This window comes from Mytilus californianus, unplaced genomic scaffold (assembly GCF_021869535.1).
Source record: "Mytilus californianus isolate M0D057914Y unplaced genomic scaffold, xbMytCali1.0.p SCAF_4, whole genome shotgun sequence".
NCBI lineage: Eukaryota > Metazoa > Mollusca > Bivalvia > Mytilida > Mytilidae > Mytilus > Mytilus californianus.
Genome location: NW_026262690.1, coordinates 21,950,612 through 21,977,033, shown reverse-complemented (window position 1 = coordinate 21,977,033; position 26,422 = coordinate 21,950,612). Strand labels below are relative to the sequence as shown.

General features: G+C 32.2%; 2 protein-coding genes and 1 long non-coding RNA gene across 8 annotated transcripts in view; 2 read left to right on the top strand and 1 right to left on the bottom strand.

The window, feature by feature from the left end:
* LOC127737686 (uncharacterized) overlaps positions 1 to 26,422 on the top strand; it is a 114,292-nt gene that overhangs the window by 46,411 nt on the left and 41,459 nt on the right. The window lies entirely within an intron of this gene.
* Positions 3,938 to 26,422, top strand: part of LOC127737685 (serine/threonine-protein phosphatase 2A regulatory subunit B'' subunit beta-like) — a 60,963-nt gene continuing 38,478 nt past the window's right edge. For 3 of the 6 annotated variants that reach the window (XM_052248540.1, XM_052248541.1, XM_052248542.1), the window contains exons 1-2: positions 18,835 to 19,104; positions 19,620 to 20,782. In XM_052248540.1, coding sequence (XP_052104500.1) covers positions 20,459 to 20,782 — 324 coding nt within the window. In that variant the 5' untranslated portion in view covers positions 18,835 to 19,104; positions 19,620 to 20,458. Of the gene's footprint in view, positions 4,025 to 8,732; positions 9,073 to 17,600; positions 17,871 to 18,834; positions 19,105 to 19,619; positions 20,783 to 26,422 lie in introns of those variants that run through there. The other 3 variants (XM_052248538.1, XM_052248537.1, XM_052248539.1) reach the window with 3 other exon arrangements.
* Positions 12,982 to 15,196, bottom strand: LOC127737696 (uncharacterized). Its single transcript, XR_007999766.1, has 2 exons — positions 15,152 to 15,196; positions 12,982 to 13,325 (listed from the first exon to the last, which is right to left on the bottom strand). It is a non-coding gene; the product is annotated as an uncharacterized LOC127737696 (long non-coding RNA).

The following is a 26,422-nucleotide window of genomic DNA, read 5'->3' as shown; positions in this document are numbered from 1 at the left end:
ATTCCAGATAATTGACCACTACCCTAGGCTAGTGATATGACTTTGTAAACTGATCACTCCTGATAATTGACCACTACCCTAGGCTAGTGATATGACTTTTTTAACTAGTCATTCCAGATAATTGACCACTACCCTAGGCTAGTGATATGACTTTGTAAACTGATCACTCCTGATAATTGACCACTACCCTAGGCTAGTTATATGGCTTTGTTAACTGGTCATTCCAGATAATTGACCACTACCTTAGGCTAGTGATATGACTTTATAAACTGATCACTCCTGATAATTGACCACTACCCTAGGCTAGTGATATGACTTTGTTAACTGGTCATTCCAGATAATTGACCACTACCCTAGGCTAGTGATATGACTTTGTAAACTGATCACTCCTGATAATTGACCACTACCCTAGGCTAGTGATATGACTTTGTAAACTGATCACTCCTGATAATTGACCACTACCCTAGGCTAGTGATATGGCTTTGTTAACTGGTCATTCAAGATAATTGACTACTACCCTAGGCTAGTGATATGACTTTTTAACTGGTCATTCCAGATAATTGACCACTACCCTAGGCTAGTTTATGACTTTGTAAACTGGTCATTCCAGATAATTTACCACTACCCTAGGCTAGTGATATGACTTTGTAAACTGATCACTCCTGATAATTGACCACTACCCTAGGCTAGTGATATGACTTTGTTAACTGGTCATTCCAGATAATTGACTACTACCCTAGGCTAGTGATATGACTTTATTAACTGGTCATTCCAGATAAATGACCACTACCCTAGGCTAGTATATGACTTTGTAAACTGGTCATTCCAGATAATTGACCACTACTCTAGACTAGTGATATGACTTTGTAAACTGATCACTCCTGATAATTGGCCACTACCCTAGGCTAGTGATATGGCTTTGTTAACTGGTCATTCAAGATAATTGACTACTACCCTTGGCTAGTGATATGACTTTGTTAACTGGTCATTCCAGATAATTGACTATTACCCTAGGCTAGTGATATGACTTTGTTAACTGGTCATTCCAGATAATTGACCACTACCCAAGGCTAGTGATATGACTTTGTAAACTGATCACTCCTTATAATTGACCACTACCCTAGGCTAGTGATATGGCTTTGTTAACTGGTCATTCAAGATAATTGACCACTACCCTAAGCTAGTGATATGGCTTTGTTAACTGGTCATTCCAGATAATTGACTATTACCCTAGGCTGGTGATATGTCTCTGCTAACTGATCACTCCTAAAAATTGACCACTACCCTAGGCTAGTGATATGTCTCTGTCAACTGATCACTCCTAATAATTGACCACTACCCTAGGCTAGTGATGTGACTTTGTTAACTGATCACTCCTGATAATTAACCACTACTCTAGGCTAGTGATATGGATTTGTTAACTCAACTGATCTGATAAATGACCACTACCCTATACTAGTGGTATGTCTTTGTCAACTGATCACTCCTAATAATTGACCACTACCCTATGCTAGTGATATGACTTTGTTAACTGGTCATTCCAGATAACTGACGACTACCCTAGGCTATCGATAGGACTGTTGACTGATCACTCCTGATAATTGACCTCTACCCTAGGCCATTGATATGACTGATGTCTGATGACTCATGCTTATTGACCACTAGCCTGGGCTATTGATATGACTTTGTATGCTGATATGACAACCTTAATTTGTGTACCTTCAATTGCTGCTGCCTAAAACCATTACCAATCTCTCCAGTTTCTTTTTTGATTGATGAATATTATCAACCTATCCATTCACTCAAAAGTGTTATAGTCAAATTAATACACAACACATAATAAGTAACTGGAAAGGTACAGCAATTGCTGAAACAAGAAATGTAGATAAATAAATACTCCTTGCACTTTAGTTTTTCATATTAACATGATTAAGTGGACAAGTGAAATTAATATATTTGACCGTAGGTTGAAATTTTAAAAAAATTGTCTAAATTCCCTTAGCAGAAAATTCCCTTACTCCTAGTTTTTACTTCGAACTAAACAAAAAGTAATCAGCTTGTTTTGAACATAATATATCATTTGTAAATTTACCTTTTAAGAGCATATATATATATAAATTATTAATAAAGATACTTCCTTTATTCACAAATTTAAAAGGACAGAATAAACTTAAAGGGGTACATAACTGGACACTGTAAATGTTAACTAACAGAAAGGGTTTGTGGGGCATTCCCTGCTCAATTTGCACACCTCTTAGCAGATTTTTACATCATTATGTCCAAGTTTTCAAGAAGACTGTTTAAACCTGAAATAATTTTTACACTGATAAATTTTGATGTCACATTTGTAAGGCTACACTTATAAATATTTTAGTTTGCCCTTACCCTACCCAAAGATACATTTTAGAGACAGTGGGTAGGTTGGTAGGCATTTTCTTTTTTCTCACAGCAAAGGAAAATTGAAGTGTCAGATGTTTTTTAGTCTTCATGCCTATCAGATTAAAAGAAAACTTTTTCACATCAGAACAATAAAAGAATTTGGGTAGGCAGCTATGTTTTGGGTAGGTAGGGTTAGGGCAAACAAACATATGGTCAATGCATTCCTTTAAAAATAAAAAGAATGCAAGGATTACTACAAAAAAATTATAAAATCAGTTAAAGTTAATAACCAGATAGCATGTCTAAATGTTATGATAATCTTAGATGTCTGTAAAATTGTGTACTGATGTTTTTGTTCAATAATATGAAAGAACCCAGGTTTTTAGTTACATCTAAAGAAGTCATAGTTTATTTTTATGATAGCTTGGAAAATATATATTTATGGATCAATGGGTAATGATTTTCTTCTGAAATTTATATGAACAACGGGTATATATGTACAGATTCTTGCAAAAAAAAATACATGTACAATAAATGTATATGAATGAGGTGTCTGGTTTACAACAACAGCCAGATGTCTGTACCAAACCCTGCAACTGTGTGCAAGATGAAACAAACACCCTAGCCCCACCCCCTTCGACCATATGTTAATGATGGGATCATAGGTAGCAGTAGTCCAGATAATTATGACAAAAAAAAATAAAATAGCCTTTCAAGACATCATAATTATTGGTCTAATCAGTAATTGAGTTAGGCTAAGGTTTGGTTTTACATTGGTTTATTCTGAGACATATATACAAGTGAATACATGTCTCTCAAACACTGATTTAGGGGGTGAGCAGGGTGCATTGGACCCCACTCTTGTAGGGAAAATTTGGTGGATATATAGGGAATCACCCAGGCATGACTGGAGCATATATAGGGACTGGACTACAGATCAGATATATAGCCAATAAATCGACTACAGTAGGGGCATACGTTTTTTCGTTTTTTTTAAATGTATATGATTGACGCGGCTATAAATTAATATATTACATATATTTGACCTGTAGTCAAGACTGAAGTCCCTATGCCATGGACCCCCTCCCCCCATTAAATGAAAATTTGGATCTGTTACTGTCGCTGGTTTAATATAGCTCTTCTGTATGTTTTCATATGTAACACATAGGGTAGCCCTCGTATGCATTCGTCACGTGTAACTCCCCCCCCCCCCTTAATAATCGTCTTTTGAGTGCCTAGATGCCGTGTTTGTACACAATATCTAAAGCTGATTCAGTATTCAAAATACTTATTTTTGTATCGTCTCTGTTCCAGTGATATATGCCCTACATCTTGGGAAATATCTAAGAACTTCTGAACATATTTCTGTTTTCCGCTTGCTGACAGGTCTGTGAAATTAGATAATCGCGCCAATGACGTGATCTCGTATCCCGCGTTGCTTCATAAAACTCATGAATATTCATACTACCCTAGGCTAGTGATACGTAGAGTCTACCGACCGGCGCAACAGTTTTCGGATATTTTGTTTACAGACACGGTTTTCATATTACACAGTACACATAACTTCCGGTAATGGTGCTCCCAGGCGGCAAGATTCTACTTGTTTTAATCTAAAAAATTGAACTTAATCCAATGCATATACACGGTATTTAACTTCTACAACACAAACAAATACATACTTGTGTAATGGTTCATAAAGACACAATAAAACTGTCTATGGTACAAATATATAATGCATGGCAACAACTTTTGGCGTCATGTTTCCAATGAAAATTTAATATCAAAAATCGACTAGGTAGACCCTTCATGCTCTTGTTGAATAATTTAGGTACGTGTAGTTTGTTGGATAAAACTTGATATGCTTCCTTGAAAAATTTTGCAGGTTGATTAACCCTGAATTTGGATTAGAAATAGATGTATTGACATTTTGGAATTTGCTCCGAATTACTCTAGATCTGTTTCTGATAACCTTCTATAATCATGCACACTTTTAAATTATGACACAGGGCTCACGCTAGCAGGCGACTGGGGCAAAAAAGTCGCTTTCATGTCCGCCAAAAGCGATATCTAGTCGCCCTGGTGTTCTAAATAGTTACTTGCAGTCACTTTTGTCATGGGCAATTTCCCATTTTTACTAAGTCAATAAAACAGCAGTTTTTCATTTATAAGTAAAGAAATTCAGACAGAAACGATTTATTTCTTTAGAAAAGCTTTGAAAGTATTGACTTTACAGATTGGTCGTATGTTATTTCAAAGAAACAACTCTGATGAAGTATTTTCTTTCACTTCGGGCTATTGTTACTCCAGAGTGTATATCAAAACATTCTGATTTTCGGCAAAAAAGTTTGTTTCTTCATTAGAACGTTATAAAAATTGTCTTTAGTTAATGTTTCATCCATTTATTGCATTAAAAGCGTCATATTCCTTTCCAAATCTCTTGTCAAACATTGTGTATTTTCATAAATTTTTCTTCCTCTGCCATTGAAATATTTGTACGAAACCACGGATTGAAGGCAGGATTCATTGAAAGCCGATCAGCTATGACCGAAATCCGTATTCGTATGATAATAACTACAGGCGCACCCATGGAACAGCTGACAGAAGAATAATGATCCCAAAAGTGAAAATGTTGCATTCCACGCGCAAAAAAAAATTTTGGTTAGATCTCCTTGCTAAATATTTATATATCCATGTAAATGCATTGTTTCAATTTATTGATTAAAATTGGTTAAAATTGTTAAATTTAAGTATTTTTTCAATGAGAAACAAAGAATTTTATAAAGTTTAACATGATAAACAGAATGGTTATTGATTGAATTTTAATTGATATACATGTATGATACTTTCTTTTCTTTTTTGCTATGAAAAAGATCTTTTTAGTGCTAGATATATAATTAAAAGTTTCTGAGGAAAAAGAGGAAAAAATATAATTGAGTAACTATAATGATTATTTAACATGTTTAAGATGTAAACTGAAACAACTGTTACTTTAATTGTATTCTCAGGTATGAATTGGAACAATTTAAAAAAGAATTGAATGAATAGGATACATATGGCTCTTTATATTACGGTAAAAACAAAACATTGTAGTGCCGCGAGCGAACGAGCACTTCTCTTTTAAGTCTCACCACTTCTCCTTATCAGTTTCAATAAGAGAAGTCACTTCTCCCTATGATTCTGAAGTATTGTGAACCCTGATGACGTCTAGTGTTTTAAATTGTGATGCAAATTTTACTGGAACTTGTTTGACTTAAGTAATGGCTGTCAAATTTGCATACAAGTGTGAATCATCTATAAGAAGAAATTTTTTTTAGAGACCAATACTGAATAAGGCTGCATTAAACATCTTAATCAAGGAGTCCTTTACCTGCAAATGCAGTTGTACTTGGATGTCATAATGTAACATAAAAATAATGTCCCATTTTCATACAAAATATTGTCCACAGATATTATTTTATATTGAAATACAGTGAAATACTGGCCATGAAAATATTTCCTAAGGAATTTATGTCCTATCCTCTAAATATTGGCAAAAATTGGTTCTTTATGGGAGGCATACAGAAAAGGACCAAATCAGAATCTAATGCTTTCTGGGTAATATTTTCAAAAGCATACACCAAAACTTTTGTGATTGGTTAAAAACATCCTAAACAATGGAATTTTAACCAATGATGTAACATTATTTTCATTTTGGGGTAGAAACAATGAGATGACCCATAATCCTTCAGATTCTGAAACGGTGAATTAAATCAATCTCAATTATGTTCTACCTCGCTTTGCTCGTCCGAACATAAATTATTTCTGATTCTATATAAAGAAACAACAAAGACTAATATGGCAGGAGATACACACCAAACAGTTTTAATTTAACAATTTTTTCAAAATAAACCAATTGAATATTAAAGTCCATACATCATGCGTCATATAATTCATCTCAACTGTTCATAATAATATCTACAAAAAGAAAATACAAAGAATTAGGATTTATACAAAGTATAATATTACAATCTAAATGTAATAAAGTTGTCGAACAAGTTTGGTGTGTGAAATCTCGATGAAATGAAAAGGGTGCGGAAAACAGTATATAAAGTCCGAAAACAGAATTACTCAGTATTGCGCAACAGAAATAGTAAGAAATCTCAAAACGAAAAGAAATACAATTTTGCCCTATACAAGGCAACCATATGCCCCTGGTTCAAGCTCTAGTACAAACATGACAAATGTTTTTGTCTTTTAATTATTAGTCCCCTACCGATGAAGTCGAGGGGACTTCACAATTGTTATTGTATGTTTTCCTTTTCTCATTTATAGCAGATAAAAAGTACATTGATGCTTCGCCTTAAACTGTTTTATTAATTCCCTAGGCAAGTACCAACCACATTCAATGTAAAAAAAAATATAGAAATCTCAAGTTTATCTTCTGGGATTACTAGTTTTTTGGTTTCCTTGTTGAAACACATTAAATTTCATTACAAATGAAGTAGATTTTCTGTTTAAATGGTATGCTTGTGGGTTTTTGGCACAAGAGGACCCTTGTCAACGTATATTTGTTCCGCCTAACAGAAGTTCCACTGGAAACTTTGTTATAAACAATGTCATAATATCTGTTCCTGTTGGAACAAATATTCTATACCATTTATTCCGTTAGGAGCATTTACTGTAATATTTATTCCAGTGGAAATAATATTCAAGAATATTGTTTCCATTTGGAATTTATATTATGAAGGAACTTCTATTCTGTGACATCTTCATGTAATGTATCTCTTTTACATGTACATGTCTTAAGTGTTTGTAACATAAATTATTATGGTTTCGATGTGTATAAATGTGCTTTAATGCCATTTGAACTCCTCCAAATGTCTGCCATTGATTTCACCAGCGCTCATCATTTTTGCTATATATACAAAATGATTTTCAAAATGAAAGTATATCTGATAAATTTTTTTGCTTATTATATAAATTTGTAAAATTGGAAAAAAAAAATTGTACAAAATTTTAAATTAAAAAAAAAAAACAAACAAAAAAACAAAATTTTACCTGGTGATATTTTTATGACAAGTTTACGACCCCAAGCTAATTAACAGTCACAGCAGGTTTCATAATTTGTTGTTAATGGTAATCTGTTTATTCCATGGGTCATTAATGATGCTCACAATTAATTCATATATAATAAATAGTCAACATTTTGATTTGAATAAATTTTTCATGCAACCACAGAATTTGAAATGCTTTCATATTTTCAGGATAAAAAAAAGATTTACATAAAAGAGAAAACTGTAATAAACTCGTGAGAACACCTGATTGATGTTTTCCTGTATTTTTTACGATATTTCTGTAAGGTATTTTCTCTGTATTACCATTGATTACAGCTAATGCTACTGATTGTTACGATATTTCTGTAAGGTATTTTCTCTGTATTACCATTGATTACAGCCATTGCTACTGATTGTTACGATATTTCTGTAAGGTATTTTCTCTGTATTACCATTGATTACAGCCATTGCTACTGATTGTTACGATATTTCTGTAAGGTATTTTCTCTGTATTAACATTGATTACAGCCAATGCTACTGATTGTTACGATATTTCTGTAAGGTATTTTCTCTGCATTACCATTGATTACAGCCAATGCTACTGATTGTTACGATATTTCTGTAAGGTATTTTCTCTGTATTAACATTGATTACAGCTAATGCTACTGAAAGCAAGCTCAAAGAAGTTAACCTGCTAATACATGTATGAAATCAATCTCTCCTACACACAAAAATCTTTGGCTGTACTTCAGAGTAGATTTCATATGTATGTAGCAATGTCCCTAACAGTATGATTACAGTAAGTTTATTACACCAAAAATGAGAGATTAACAGAATTCCTGAACTGTTATCTATATAATGATAACATCAAAAAAGCTTTTGAGTGTGAAATACAAATGTCTCATACCGGACATATATATGGAATCATACTTCAACAATGAATTTCTGCAATTGTAATAAGAGATAGTAAAAATTTGACCAATTTATGATACATATCTGTTTAACTGTGGCGTAAAAGTTGCATGTTGAGTAGTTCACTTTTATGTAATTTTACTGTATATTAAAAAAACGTATTACTTTATATAGCTTTGGTTCCTTAAATGCTCAATGATATCAAGTTCATTTGGTAACATAATGGAAAAAACTATTGATTCTATAGAACTTGATTATATGCATCCCAATTTCATTGAACTATGAACTGTATTTCCTCGTGAGGAGAAGACTTACCCTATTGTAAAGTACCTTTACAATAACATTGCAAATTTTAGTTAAAACAATATATATATATATATATATATAATGTTGTTTTGTTAATTTCAGTTCTTATGGAACCAAAGATTTAAATGATTTAGTACTCATTATGGCACTCAAACCTGTCCTCAAGCTCAAAGTTGATGAATTATTTTTACGATGGTTGAGTGAACCAGAAACACAGAATAGTTTAAAAGAAAATCTTCGGCAACTGACACACGGAGAAGCTTTGACAACACCGTTATCTCATTATTCATTGGCATCACCAAGGTCATCATCTGGTAAACAGTCACCAAGGTTACGCCCTACTTCACCACCATTTTCACCACCAACCTCCAAGTTGCCAAGCCCTAGAAGTCCTCGCAGACCATTGTCAACCAAGAATAACCACAGGAATGGAGGCACTAAGGTTTGTCAAAATATTTATTTTACAAAGAAAAAAAAAGAATAACTCATAGATTTATGCAAGTTATGACATATATAAATTTAGCAGAACAATGCTTTACTTTGATATTGTGCATATTGGTATGTTCATGACAGAGTAGTGCTTGTTCTTAATATTTTTGTGAAACAGATAAGTTGTTCAACTATGTTTTTTTCTAGTTGTAGTTTCACAATTTTCACACATGCAGTACTATTTGATCATTTACAAGATTGGTTATAATTTGTTTCATTTGGCCAAGTAAATGAAGTTTTACTAATCTGCGAAATGTTTGATTTGTTTAAAGGTTAAATTTTGAGGCTTTTTAATGATTTAATTTTAATATTGGAGATTGAAATTACAAACTGGTAAAGATCAGATGTAAATATATTGCTGAGATGACAAGTTCATTGGAAGTTTTGCCTTATCTTGTACGGAACCAATCTGATTAAAATGCAGATCCTGTGTTCAAGCTTTGCTAACAAGGATCTAACAGCACTTCATTTTACTTTCTGTTCAGGTAATTATTATATCAGCCAATGAAATTTCAGCCTTCAAATTTTGAAGGTGTGTATTAATCCAACAAAACCAGTGGATCCCAAAAGTTTTTTTAAAACTGAAAGTAGAATGGATTGTTTTCAGATCCTTGTAAGCTAGGCTTTGAAACAGGATTTATGTTTGAATTAGATTGGATTGGGACTTACATGTTGAAAATGAGCATTTTAATTGATATAAACAGCAGTCATCTTGTTCGTTGAGTCTTGTGTTGTAGGATAATATTATGGTCTATAGTGTGTATATGTATTTAAGAAGCTGTAAAAAAACCTTTGTGTTTGTTTATTTTACTTGTACATTATACCTTTATAAAAAAAAGCAGAAAAGAAGGGGGAATGTACTTGTTACATTTGAAATGCCATATTATAAGTTTCAGAAAATGTATTGAATGCAACTTAGGAAAATCACTATATCAAAATACCAGTAATTTTCTGTTTTGTTCACTCAAGTTTGGCTTTTCAGTAGGTATTAGTAGTGTTCCAAGCGCACTTTTGTGGAATTTAACATTCTTTAAGTAGCCTTTAAACTGCCAAAGCACCATTCCCACCTTAAAATTTTGGGAAAAAAACTAGTCTATATGATGTAAATCCCAAGTGAGCAGTACAAGAACCTTAAAGTCTTAAGTTAATTTAGTAGTAGTCAGAGATTACTCTGAAGTCCAACGGCCGTGGCCCCAGCTTGTCTGGCAAAACAGCCATTGGAGTCAGAGTGATCTCGACTAATTTGGTAGTATTATATTGTCTTAAAACATGAAGGAAAATCCTTAATCAAAAGTCAACATTTCTGTAAAAAAATGAAGCCTAATAATGACTTACATGTGTCTGTGTTTTGTTCCTTGTTTTTATAAAGCTATTTTTATACGACCGCAAAAAAAATTGGCGGTCGTGTATTGGTATGACGTTGGCGTCGTCTCCGTCGTTGTCGTCCAAAAACACATTAGTTTTCGCACTCTAACTTTAGTTTAAGTGAATTGATCTCTATGAAATTTTACCATAAGGTTCAATACCACAAAAGGAAGGTTGGGATTGATTTTGGGGGTTATGGTACCAACAGTTAAGGAATTAGGGGCCAAAAATAAGCATTTTTGTAACTTCCAGACATAACTTGTGTGTTAGTGTATGGATATCTCTGACATTGTACCACAAGGTTCCATATCACAATGGGAATGCTGGGAATGATTTTGGGGGTAATTGCCTCAAAATTTTAGGAATTAGGGGCCAAAAAGAGGCAAAAACAAGCATTTTTCTAGTTTTATGACAATAACTTGTGTGTAAGTGTATGGATCTTTATGAAATTGTACTACAAGGTTCCATATCACAAAGGGAAAGCTGGAATTGACTTTGGGGGTAATTGCCCAAAACGTTTAGGAATAAGGGGCCAAAAATAAGCATTTTTCTAGTTTCCAGACACATGCTGTGTTTAATTGTATGGATCTCTCTGAAATTGTACTGCAAGGTACCATACTACAAAGGGAAGGCTGGGATTGATTATGGGGTAATTGCCTCAAAATTTTAGGAATTAGGGTCCAAAAAGGGGCAAAAAACAAGCATTTTTATTCAACCGTTCTAGTTTCAGGACAATAACTTGTGTGTAAGTGCATGGATCTCTCTGAAATTGTACTACAAGGTTCCATATCACAAAGGGAAAGCTGGGTTTGAGTTTGGGGATAATTGCCCTAAACGTTTAGGAATTTGGGGCCAAAAAGGGGCCTAAAAACAAACATTTTTCTAGTTTCCAGACAATAACTTGTGTTCAAGTGTATGGATCTCTCTGAAATTGTACTGCAAGGTACCATACCACAAAGGGAAGGCTGGGATTGAGTTTGGGGGTGATGAATCATAAGGGGGTTCACAAAATTTGGGGGAGAGATATTTTTTTCCTTTTTTTCCTTTTTTTTTTCTTTAAAATTTTCCATTTTAAATTGGTTATTTCTGATTTATATATAAAAGCAAATAATAATGATATGGTTTGAACAGGTAAATTAAAATTTTTTAAGTTCTTAGACCACATTCATTCTGTGTCAGAAACCTATGCTGTGTCAAATATTTAATCACAATCCAAATTCCGTGCTGTATCAAGCTTGTATTTTGTATCCATACTTGCCCCAACTGTTCAGGGTTGGACCTCTGCGGTCGTATCAAGCTGCGCCCAGCGGAGCATTTTATTGTAAGCTGTCAGCAGATATTAACTTGGAGAATTTGAAATTATTTGCAGTTGCCTCCCTTATCCTATCAGCTGAAAGAATTTGAACTTTTTTGACAACCAATCTGGCTCTATAGTCTATGTGGAAGCTATTAAATGAAATTCAAATAAAAGTTGTGTATTGATATCATAGTTGATTCCCCAAACTAAGATAGTAGAGGGAATCATGTTTCCTGGTTTGTATGTCCATCTGTCTGTTTGTCCTTTCTTTCATCCTGTATTAGATCAGAATTGTTTTGGTTTGTGGTAGGTTACCATGGAGCTGTGGTCAAATCAACTTAAAACTTAATACACATGATGTGAACTTTTAAAATGTATTAAGAATTAAGATTTCACAGTTCACTGAACATGGAAATATGAAAGTATGAGTGGTGTATGGATATGGTGTCCTATGCACACATTCTTGTTTTGTTTATACAAAGGGAGACAATTCAGTCTTATTTCTAAAAAATTATCCATAACAGTTGACATTTGCAAGCTTACTTATCTGTAGATCATGCTTTGTTCTAGATTCTGCTAGAATTAGATACACCAAAGTAAGATATTTGAAAGGAGAGCTCCTAACAACTGCTTGGAATAAAATATTTATAAAGATATGATTTGATTTAATAGTTAACATGTATTAATGTGCTGTTTTGGTGAACAAGTAGGTTTGGCTGCCTCAAAATAATGATGATGATTGGGTTTCCCAATTCCATTACATAAGATTGTCTTTATATGTTTGGAGAACTAGCTTGACTGTATGTTAAGATGTTAAGAAATGTGTAAAGTGAAGTTCTTTTATCTTGGAGCAGAAATCTGTATATATTTAGAAATGTTATGCAATCAGAGACATTTTATTTAAAAAAAAAATTATTTGATAATTAATACATGTAAAACAAATCTGATATTAAGTGTAAAGTATAAGGACTTTATGTATATAACCTATTTAGATTCTATTGTTGAAAGTTACTTTGATTTTTTTTTATTGAGAAAATAAAAACTTCCTTGTATATATACCCATTGTACTGAAAAGGAAATTGTCATTTGAATGATGTTATTTAGTGTAACCTATACCAAGGAACAACAATGTAAAAACAAAGCTGGCTATATGTACCCTCCTATAAACAATAAAGTATGGTGTAAATATGTACTATAATGCTGCTGATGGTAAGTTTATTTTGTTCTAGCTTTTACTTGACAAATTTATTGAACACAAATTTTTATCATTATGAAATATTTTTTTGAAATGAGCTGGATATAATACACAAAAAATAGACATTAACTTCATGCTCCTGTTTTAGCTCACAGGTGGCCTACAGGAGTGTGAGCTTTTTCGTCACTTTGCAATATGTCTTTGATAAGACAATCTGCCTTTTCAGGAATATGACACATTAGCTCCAATAAAAAAAATCTTTATTGCATCTTGTGTAAAGGCTGTGCGATCTGTTGCTATCATTTGGCATTCTTTGTTGTAAACATTTGGAATCTGTCTTCAAAACCCCCTGAAATATAACAGATCTAATTTGGCAAATATGTTCTTGTTGGTTTAAAACAAGTACCAAATATGGCCAAGAAAGTTTAAATCTTGTAATTTTTTTAATTCTTTAAATGTCTTTGACCTTTGAACCTCTGAATCAGGTGAAACCAACAGAAAAAAAAATTTCCTGTTGAATTTCTTTTGAAGTGTTTTAATTTAAATGAAAAACAGTAGGGGTTGTAGTTGTACATTTAAGCCTATGGAAGGTGTTTAAGAATATTCTTGAGATCCTCTTAGCCTTATAAAACCAAAATGAGGAAGGTTTCTGTGATAAAAAAGTTTTGCTATTGATATAAGGAGATGTGGTATGATTGCCAATGAGACAACTATCCACCCGAGTCCAATTAAATGACATTGGATGTTAGCAATTATAAGTCACTGCATGGCCCTCAACAGTGAGCAAAACTTTTACTAAATAGTCAACTATAAAAGGCCCTGACATGACAAAATATAAAATAATTCCAATAAGAATACCATCTGCCTCATTTATGACAAAACAACAAACCAGACAGCAACCAATGAGAACAGCAGAATTACTTAGGACAGGCACAAACAGAATGTGGCAGGGTAAAACATATTTATGAGTGCTCAACCCTCCATAAGAACAAAATGTGAAAATCAATTTGAAATGGCTACTGAGATAGGCACAAAGCACAATTAAAATGACTGACATAAAGATAAAAGATACAAAGTACTGATTTAAGCATACTGGCAGTGAATGGAAGCTTGTTTCACAATACAACTCATGTTATCTATCTCAGGCTAAAGTTGTTACCTCAGTGCCAGTTGCCTAGATCAGTATGTCTGCTAGCAGGGAAATTAGTTTTAAATTGGAGTCTAATGGGAAGGAAATAAGTGGTGAAATCTTATGGTGGTGTCAACAATGTATTAGTTTGTGATTAGGTCAGTATAAGGTAAACCACTATTGGTAGGTCAACCACTATGGAACGATTGTCTGGTGTACATGTCTGTCTGGCAGGTTTCATCTGACTTTGAGCTCACTTTTATGGTTCATTTATCAATGTTAAGTTTTCATGGTTTTGTCCATTAATTGGATGCTATAAGCAATAGGTCAACAATATTTGGTGTTGGAATGATTGTAAGGTGTACACATCTGTGTGGCAGAGTTCATCTTGAATGCATTTTATGAATCATTGATAATGTTTAGTTTATGTGATACATGTACTTGAAGTAAAACCTTCATATTACAGACATTTAACATAAATTCAATCATAATAAAGCAGGGTAGACATTCAACATGCACTTTTGTCCTTCTTTGTCTTGTGTGACTGGCTGCTGAACTTTTGAATGTCTTGAAGGATATTAATGATACATTGTATTATTGATGCCTACTGCCATGTCATGAATAAAGATGAAATGTGTGCATGGTCAAGGTCACTGACTTATTTTGCCATTAATACCCTATATCTTACTACACAAAGTCATGTCCTGCTTCCATGTTTTGAATGTTTTATGGAATATAAATGATACTTGGTATGATAGTTGTACATCACCAAAAGATGAGCCAAGCAAATGTGTTTCTCATGGGACAGGGTCACAAACAACATGTTTCTATAATACAAAAGTAGAAGGATATCATTTGTAAGCTTTAGTCACATGCAGTGCCTCTAGTCATGACATAATTCATGGTTTATTGTTAGTGTAAAATAAATCAATGAAAATATGACTGATTATCAAATATGTTAGGACTTGGTATTAAAGTATATATGACATGTATATAAAGATTTGAAGAACCAAGAATTGAACACAAGATATTTAGACAATATTTACCTATACAGGATGTTGTCTTCTTATGCCTTTAAATGTGTATTACAGACTTACATAACATCCTTGATTTTGTCAGAATTTAAAGATAAAATAGTATTTATAAATACCAAAACAAATATAATTGAGATTAAATGCTTTATAATTTGTTGAAGTTTATAATGATGATTATTCCAAATATTTGGAGTATCCTTTTCATCAGAAACCTGTCATATGTAAATATTTGAGGAATGCTGTCGAGGTCATAAGTAAACTTTGACTTTTTCACCTGAAATTAAGATTTGCTTGAGGCAATATATATTGACATGAATTTAGGTAAAATATGTGAAAAATAAGTTAAATCGTGTAATGAAATAATGTTGATTAGCTTTTCCCTGGCTAAGGCTGGCAGTCAGGCCTTATTATATTCTAGTGACATGGAGTTTATTCACACTAGAAACATATTGTAAAAACTGTTTGGAATTGAAGCATCGTTCAAGTATAAAATCCATTAATGTTCTTTAATGTTTTATAAGGACCTTTACCCATTGTAAGAAATTTAAGTCTTTTCCTTGTGAAGAACAGCAGAATACAGACAACAAACACCAACTCCCCGTCTCAGAATCTAAAGGACTATGGGTAATTTGTTGTTTGTACCCCAAAATGAAAATAACTACAGGTCATTGGTCAAATTTCTATTGTTTATGACCTTTTCCACCAATCATTATGTTTTGGTGTACGCTTTTGAAAGTTTTACCCAGAGTGCATGAGATTCTGAAACGGCGAATTGCACACTGAAATGAAAAATATTTCTTCCTTCTTTATTTTTATGAATACTGATACACATTTTTTTTTTCATAAACGTTAACATGAAAAAAAACCCAATTATTTCCTTTCATTTACGTTCACACTTAAAAGTTACCATGATACATACCCTAGTTACAGTTGTATTGAGACTTTGGATTTGACAATAATTTCAGTGGAGATTAGTGTAGATGCACTCCCACAGGAAAAATGCAATTTATTTAAGACATCCATTTAGACAGATAAATAAAGATATCTTAAAGAGCACTTCTATAAAAGGCTTCTAAGTTGGATTCTAATGTTATAATATCAGGAGCTCCTGAAATGTATACCATACAGTTGTTATGCTCTTACCACACTACACGAGGGCCTAAACAAATTCTGAACTCTAAAGTTACTTTGACCAGTACCTGCACAAAGGCCATCTTTCCTTTTACTGAAAATGTCCCATTATTCACATTTGTCTGTTCTATAACTCAGATCTCTCGATTGATACAGAAACAATGTATGTACATGTAAGTTGTGGGAGTATGTAGGACATGAATGGCATATCAGATTGATCTATAGACAATAAATATCATACAGTTACTTTGCATTGATATAATAATTGTTTATTGAGGCATAAACAATATTTGTTTCATTGAGTAAGAATATCATACAGGTATATAAGTATATATTTATGATCATATTTGTTGGTTACTTTTGTGATAATTTGTCATCACCTAGATTGTTATTCATATTTAATATTTTATTGTGCAAGCTGAGTACCCAGTATTTAGTCATTATTGAATTATAATTAACATTATAAATTAGAATGGATACATCAAAAGTATTTTTATGTTCTTATCTGCCTGTGATGGGTTGGAAGTTTTTATTCTCCTGCCTAGGAAACACTGGGATGCTAATCCAGTGGACAGTGTCAACATCATTAGATCTTTGCATTAAGCTTTATATGTTAGATGGTAGAAGACCTGGATACTTCATATCTTATATACAAATGCCTTATGTTCTAAAGTTTCACTGATAGTTCACCCTTTAAGTACTACAGGATGAAAAAGAGTGATTTTATTTACTTTCCAGAAAAACAGTGTTGATTTATTCAGTTGGATGACTTGAAATGGATAAGAAAAGACTTTATACTGTAATCCTGAATAACCTCAGTAAAGTTTCTCAATCTGATGAGATCTTGGACTGACCATGCTAATACACAATTTGAAAAGCTTTAGAATATTATCTTCAGTGTACAATCCATGCAACACAAATAAAAATAATACATCTGAGAAAAACATACATTATTAATGATATAGGTGTCATGAAAATCTTTTCCTCCTAATTGGGTTGTCATAATCTGTCACTTCTTTCATACAATCTTTATCTTCTTCTCCTTTAAACTTCAAACAATAGTGGCATACTTCATTCTCATACTAACAAATTCTTATGTATCAAAAACTGCTAACAAAGATGTTATCGCTTGTTTAAGTTTATAAACAATTTATTACTTTGTGTAGTAAAAAATTGTACTTTTAAATTGACTCTATGTTGTTTTACAATGCCACCTATTAAATGGACCATCTGGGGTAAGATATTTATCATCTCACATAGAATTGTGTAAAGGTAACATTTTTGTGATAGGGGTATTTGTTTATGAGGTTTGACTTATAATTGTAAGGTCAGTGTGTAGAATTTCGTTCTGATGAAAAAACGTTCAGGTGTACGGATATGTTGGGAGAAAACTCTTGGAATTTATTATTCTGAGAATTTGAGTTCATTCAGATTTTTCAATGTGAATATTATTTGTGGCTATTGGAAAAATGTCTCCTTATTCTGAATTGGACATAATTACAGTATTTTAGAGTGTCTCAAGTCTTTACATTTGGGAAAGGATAATGCTTGCTAGGTGATTTTAAGGAGGTATTGTTTATAGTCTACCCTTGTTACTGAGGTAAATCAATTTCTTAGATTCAAATGAAAATGTGGAGTGTATGATTTAAGAAAAAAATTAATTTATGAAGTAATGAAATAAATTTTTCAGTGAACTTATAAAAGAAAACCTACATACAATAGAATTGCAAGAAAATTAAAATTCTAAATTAGTAATTTATCTCTGTTAAATTCTTATATAGAAAAATAAGTAAATGAATTTTGAATTTTAAATAAAATGAATTGTAATTAATCAAATTGTAGCTTTTATATCAAAAGTTGATTAGAAATTGATTTTAGAAATAATATGAAAACAATAATAAAATGAGAGTTCATTGCATGTGCTTAAACAATTCAGAAACAATAATTGATCCCAGTATGAATGTTTAGTTTTCCTTTTGACCATTACATAACTATAAAATCCACTTTTATTCCCTCCAAAGGCAAGTTTGATTAAAAAATCTATGAGGTTCCTATTCAAAGGTCACAGTATAAGTTTTATTGGATGAATTCAGAAATTTGATGACAACTAGATCCAGGCTTTATTTATCAGGATAGGGGGAACTTTAAGAAGCTTATTGGTATGTGATCCCATATATTATGTAGGACAGATAAATTGTTTGTTTTGACATATGGTATAGTAGGTAAAATTAATTAGGTATTAACATGACTGTTTCAAATTGGTATAAGTGTTTTATTGTCAGATTTAAATAGCTTTTCAATGTAGTATATTACAAAGTTTGGTGTTAAGTAACTTTATTTCCATCACAAGTAAAGGTCAAGGAAGGAAGAAATCTGTAGAAAGTGTCAGTTTAAATTCAATTTTCTCTAAATAATCTACATCACTCATAACATCATAAAATCAGGTTTTCATTTATAAAGGTAACAGTAAAAGATAAGTTTTCAGTAAAGCTTAACGAAAGTTAAAACAAAGATTTTTACTTATTTCCTTTATAAAAATGTAATTTACTTGTAAAGTTTGCAATGATATAAGTGAAGATGTTCATGTTGTATGCATGAAGCTGAGACAGCACACCTAAGATAATGTGATTTTATCTTTTACACACAGTCAAGATGTGTAGGAGGAGGATGCATCCAGTGATTGCCAAAAAACCTGCTGTTTCTACGTATTTACCAATACTCGCGTGATTTTTACACATTTAAGCTGATTTTGGTTAGATCTAAGTTTCAAATTTTTGAAGATTTCTGGATTTGCATGATCTGTGATTTTGGAATTCATTGGTTCATTAGGAAAAGTGAGAAATTAAATGGATTTTATAAAGTTCTGATGAAAAAATTGCCACCTTTTAAGTGGATTCAGAGAAGTTTATTATTATTTTATGATTAGTTTTTAGTTTAATTGTGAATATTTAACATCTTAATATTTTAAAAACATTCTTATAAATAAGATAGAATATTTTTTCAATGAAAGATATTATTAGTTAAATTCGTATTAATGGTTTTAGATATAATGATAGAGTGAATACCATTAACACTTTTATAAATCATCATATGTTTTTTTTTATTAAATCAATTCGGAGTTACTTATTTTACTATGGCTTAAATGTTTTGAAATAATCAGCATCCTATCTTAAATGTTATAAATCTAAAACTTTATTCAAATAATTATAGATATTTTATCGTTTCCACTTTAAAATGATCTATCACTCAAAATCATATGCGTAATTAAAATCATTTCGTGTGTTCAATTATGCTCAGGAAAATAAATTAGAATAAAATTATCCACTTTCCTTTTGTCTTAAATTTGCAGGTGAGGTTAATTATAATAAGAACATTGGAAGTCATGATATTTGTATCCATGACATATTTTGGTGTTGACCCATTCAACTAATACAGGTGATATCGACATTTTTGTTTTAACTATTAAATGACATCCTAGTTCAGGAGAAAAAAACAGGTGTGGGTATAGTAAGGCCTAAAAGGAATAAAAGGTACATTTTCCAAAACTCAAACAGAACAGTTTTAGAAATGGATTTTTTGTGGATTTCTATAAATCATGATAGATAAACAAAAAAATCGACCTGAAATTGAATACGTTTTGATAGGGAAAAAAACTAGCTGCATAATTTTAGGATAGAAAAATAAAAAGAACCATTGGAGAATAAAATAATTTATTGTAAAGATGTGTGAACGATATTTGTTTTTGATCAATTTCTAGTGTCGACAAAGAAAAAGAATGAATTTGTTAACAACACCTATGAGTGAATACACATTGTGTGTACTTTAGTCCCAAAAGTCATTAGGAGAAGAGATCTTGAACGGAAGCTACAGTAATGTTTTTTCTTTTGAGAAAGGAAATATAACAAGATAAGATTTATAACGATAATATTTTGTTAATCAAAGGAAAACAAATTATAATTGGATAGAATTACTTTGGAGTGCTTTAACTTGGTGTTTAACGTATCAACAGGAAGATTTTATAACTTGAGATTTAACTTATTAGGGTATCGAAAATGAAGGAAAATTTCAGAAGTACTGGCGATTCTCAATATTTTCATTCAGGAATTTTTATATCTGGATTTGGAATTTAAATGGCATCTTTGTGTTCAATAGAAATTCTAAGTTTTGAAAGAAGAAACAAAACTTGACATGCAGCAGAATCATGCTCCAGTGCAATATGTTTACTCTAAAGTCGCTATCTATCATAATTGTCGAATCGAATTGAAATGGAATCGATCACTTCATCATTGTAAAAGTTGTGAATTTAATACCTTGAAAAACTGTTCTTTCAACTGTGGTGCTATACATTATGGGAAATGTACTCCAGTGGTTGTGCCATTCATACAGAGTTATCGTAGGCGGAAATCTGGACAGGGAACCATACCGGTGGCTAAAGTTATACCCACCCGGTTAATAAAACCAGAACCAGAGGCAGAAATTATTAAACCTGATTTCGATGAAACAGATAACAAGGTAAAGTTTTCAAAACAGAAAAATATGGTGCGAATAATGAGGGGGTGGGGGTCAAGTATTATGGTGAATGAATTGAAACTGTATAGAAATGCCTGAACTTACATCAGTTTATATAAAGTTTGTTTGACTATAGCCAGGTATCCAAGGACAAGTAAAACTGTAAACTGTAATTGATGAAGTATTGTCCAAAACAATATAACTGTCTCAAGAACTTTTATATATGTACCTTTTAATAGGGAAAGGGGGTGGGGCAGAAATTTGTGTCAGGACTTTTGTGGGTTTTCTTAAACTTGCTGCTTGCATTTTCTGAACATATTTACATTTCATTATTAAATAAACATTTTTTGTGTGCATGGTAGGTGAAATACTCAGTACAAACATTATTGATAATGCAAGGCAATAATTATTTGATAAGTACATTCACATGTGCTGTGCATTTCGTGATAATTTGTCAGATAGAAGATGAGGCATACATGCATCTTGTATTTTGAGGATCTAAATTGGGGAAATTGTTAAAAGATTATGGTGTTCCATTGCATTAAGACAGAAATACCATAATAAATGGTCAGTTAAATATTTTGAAAAATAAGGAATTGAAAATACTAGTGTAGAGGTGTAAGTAAATCTGTATCGACAGGTACACTACCTCTTGCACACATGGTTATGCCATTGTTAGGTTACATCATCAGTCAGAAACATTTATATGTGGATGTAATAATATTAAATAAGATAAAAAGGGGTCTCTGCACTTAAGTTGATAAAATGAATAAAGTTTTTAAAATAAGGTTTCAGTAACAATGTGTATGAAATCTCTATGAGTACTATTTATGGGTTCATTTGATTCAGCAGTCTTTGTGTGTGTTTATTGAAAATGTTTGTATTTTTTATGGATAAGGATAAAATACATTTTCTGTGAAAGTCATATGTACAGTTAACACAGGATAACAATTTATAACCATTTCATAAAAATGCATGAGTGGCATATACTTGTACATGCATAAAATTTGCTCAAACTGTCTTTTATTGTTCTTGAACATGTTGAAAGCTCTAGGTTATACACTACCATTATTGGTTGGTCTTGTTTTGGAAGGTTTGAATGGTTTTCACTAAGTTTGACCACAATTTTATCCTTCTTTCAGTCATTTGATGTCCATCTACCACAACAGTAGCCAGGTTGACTGTTACAATTTTATTACCTGTGATTTTACAGATTGGTCCATAGTTCAGGTGTCATCTTCATGGCCTAAGGACACTCGTAAACATACATACCATTTCCTTCTCATAAAAATAATCAAAATTGTTGGGGGTCAAAAATTGATGCTATCTTGAAAAATTGAATATTGGTTTATTATTGTATTAAATTGTATAAAACAACAGTTCACAGATGCCGAATGTCAACCTGATACAATTTGGAGATAGTTAAAAAGTTGGACAAGATATGTCAGAGATATGTCCCTTGTACAAAAGTGGTTAATATAGCAGTTGTAATACATTTAAAGAATGGGGAGTAAACTGAGCACAACAATTTTTACCACACCAAAAACCATGTCATTTTATATTGTATGATACTACTCTATCCCACTCACCTCATACAAGGGTACACAAGTTTAAAAAGCAGGTCCTAGAGGTACAAAACGGTGCCGTACAATATACATGATGTAATAAAAGGACTATTGAGCTATTCGTAGTAATGATTTACCAAAGCTAGGGATATAATGATATAATTAAGACATATATTTAAAATTATGGACATTTTTTTCCTGATTTCTTAGAGTTTAGAACTTTATATAAAAATGGATTTGTTTGAGAAAGGTTTGTCTTTTAATAAAAAGTTTTATGTAAAAAACAAATTATTAATCGCACTGTGTGGAGACTGTAGGAAATTGCTTCAAGTGTATGATTGGATATTATTACATTCATAACTTGATGTTCATTAGATGACTTCTCATATGTGTACCACTTCGCTCCTTCAGTCTGTATATGTATTGAAATTGATGTGCAGTCCGTCCATTTGTAATAACTGCCCTATTTTTTCCTGCCAAGTTATCTAACAGATTTTGATTGGCTACATGATTGTCTAAATGTTTGTATTGTTTCTGTATTTTGTTGGTCAAAGTTATTAGATTTATTTATCCATTATTATCTGTAAATTGTTGATATTACCCTGTACCTGTGTTTTTTGGCAGATGGATGCTATCGGCTCTCTTTAAATATGCAGTGATGTGATCTTTTGCTCCATGTTAATGGCTTAGCTGTGTGACTTAAAAAATTAAAAAACAGCAATTAAAGAGTCATTTGTTTTCTTCAGAAGTTTTATTGTGAGTGTGTAGGGATTAAAAAAAAAATCGATAATTTCTTAATGATTCCATTTTTGTATATCAAGTAATATTCTAGATCTTTCAGGAATGACTAATGAGTTTAATTATCAGCATTATATTTGATAACATACAGTTGAACATGTAACATTGTTGAAATTTGATGGAAATCAACAAACAAAAATGATGGTTCGTAATCCTTACCATGTGGGGTCAGTTATATTCATGATATTACGGCCTCTACCCAAAATACCTTTTTAGCTAAGTGAGCTTTTCTCATCACTTTGCGTCCGTCGTCCGTCGTCTGTCGTCCTGCGTCCGTCGTCCGTCGTCCGTAAACTTTTACAAAAATCTTCTCCTCTGAAACTACTGGGCCAAATTAAACCAAACTTGGCCACAATCATCATTGGGGTATCTAGTTTAAAAAATGTGTCCGGTGACCCGGCCAACCAACCAAGATGGCCGCCATGGCTAAAAATAGAACATAGGGGTAAAATGTAGATTTTGGCTTATATCTCTGAAACCAAAGCATTTAGAGCAAATCTGACATGGGGTAAAATTGTTTATCAGGTCAAGATCTATCTGCCCTGAAATTTTCAGATGAATCTGACAACCTGTTGTTGGGTTGCTGCCCCTGAATTGGTAATTTTAAGGAAAATTTGCCGTTTTTGGTTATTATCTTGAATATTATTATAGATAGAGATAAACTGTAAACAGCAATAATGTTCAGCAAAGTAAGATCTACAATTAGGTCAACTTGACCAAAATGGTCAGTTGACCCCTTAAGGAGTTATTGCCCTTTATATTCAATTTTTAACCATTTTTCGTAAATTTTTGTAATCTTTTACAAAAATCTTCTCCTCTGAAACTACTAAGACAAATTTAACCAAACTTGTCCACAATCATCATTAGGGTATCTAGTTTAAAAAATGTGTCCGATGACCCCGCCTGCGAACCAAGATGGCCGACATGGCTAAAAAATAGTACATAGGGTAAAATGCAGTTTTTGGCTCATATCTCTGAAACCAAAGCATTTAGAGCAAATCTGATATGGAGTAAAATTGTTTATCAGGTGAAGATCTATCTGCCCTGAAATTTTCAGACCAATCAGGCAACACGTTGTTGGGTTGCTGCCCTTGAATTGGTAATTTTAAGAAAATTTTGCAGTTTTTGGTTATTATCTTGAATATTATTATAGATAGAGATAAACTGTAAACAGCAATAATGTACAGCAAAGTTAGATCTGAAAATAAGTCAACATGACCAAAATTGTCAATTGACCCCTTAAGGAGTTATTGCCCTTTATAGTCAATTTTTTACAATTTTCATAAATTTTGTAAATTTTTTACAATTTTACAAAATATTTTCCACTGTAACTACCGGGCCAAGTTCATTATAGATAGAGATAATAATAAGGAGCAAGAATGTTCTTTAAAGTAAGATCTACAAACACATCACCATCACCAAAACACAATTTTGTCATGAATCCATCTGTGTCCTTTGTTTAATATGCACATAGACCAAGGTGAGCGACACAGGCTCTTTAGAGCCTCTAGTTTGGCTCACTATACTTTAGAGGTCAACTGTATGGTATGTATCTTGAAATTGATGCATGTTCCCTCAATCTAAGGATATTCATGGTCACGTTTCTCAGGTTAAAGATGCAGTTCGGGCCCAAATACAAACCTCGTAAATTGAAATTGGATAAAACAGGTTTTTTTGGAGATGTGGGCTTCTCTTCTGTGTCTGGGACACATGTTACAGAGGCTTAAAACTTTAAAAAATAGCATCAACCTGCAGCATAGAACTACTGTTCGTGTTTTTATTGAAATACTCTTAGGGAACGACTACTTCTGGTTGCAGCTCCATGTGAAGCCAAAAATCTGGGAAAAATCTGAAAATTACATATTTTTGGTGGAAATGACCTACTTCTTAAACTACCATACTTAGATCAAGTTCACTCTGAACTCAGCACTTTTTGGGTCAATGTGTTCACTGGGGTCCATTCTACATAGCAGACTATAATGAGACATATCTGTCAGCATTCTTTGGTCTTCCAGGTCAAGAAATATGATCACTTCTTTGCAATTTCCTTAGTATGTATGATAACTATTGAAGTACGGCTAGTGCATAAAGTTTGTGGGGTTTGATTTACTTTCAAAAGGCATATCTGCTGACCGTCCTTTGGAAATTTAAACACTGTGTGGTTTATTTTAACAATTATTTGGCCCAGAATTTACACACATTGTCTATATTAACTCCCTATAGCAGTTGTAAATTTGACCTAATTTATCTACCCTAGGTACATAAAGATAAACTTACAGATATATCATCATCTATCTCCTTAAGTGAATAATTATAACAGAAAATATGCATTTTTTCTTGGGGCGCCTTTCTAACACATTTGACTGAAATTTGATAAAAGTTATGAATTAAATCACATATTTGTATCTTAAACAAAGGCCTAATGTTTGTTCAGTCTTAAATATTGCCTTGTAGTTTCATATGTATTACTTAATCATTTCAAGTTTTAAATTGTATTGTTATAGATTGAATTTCAATAAGAAAAACATTTCATTTTTTAATTGCTACTTAAAGTTTTTTGAATTGATTAATTGTTTTATACAGCAAACACGCTAACCCCCCACCACTGAAACAAACATTGAACATTGTGCTATAGTTACTGATATAGGCCTTTTTTTATTCAATTAACTGATATAATTACAAATTTTGGTGTCCAACCTGGTACTTACTGGCACTAAGTTTGATGTCAGGATTAATATAGCAAAAGAAAATGTTAGATGAACTTAAAGGGACCAAACTCTAAGAGGTCTAAACATATAAAAAATGTCCACACTGTCAAAGAAAATATTATCAAAAACTTAGACAGACTGATGAATTAGAGTCCAGACTAATTCAAATTAAGTTTAGGAATGATGCATTGCATATTAAGTTAAAAGATTATTGAGATTGTTTCTGATTTTGCTCCTCAAAATGGAAATACCCAGAAGACCTTAGGTCACAGAAAGAGCGCTGTGGTCATTCTGTGAAAAGTTTATTGGTATCAATCTAAACAAACAGTTAATATCCCATAATAAATATGTTTAAGTTTTCTGTGACCAAGTTTTGATTGATTTTGATAATTGATAGTGTCATTTTAAAATAATGATCACTGAATATGTCAGAGAAATAAGTTTTCTTTATAGTTTGAATGATGAATTATTTGTCATACTTAGAGAAAATTTATAGCCTATCAATGTCAAATGAAATAAGTTGGGGTAAATGATTATAGCTTTAACAGACTTTAGCATAAAATTAGGAATGC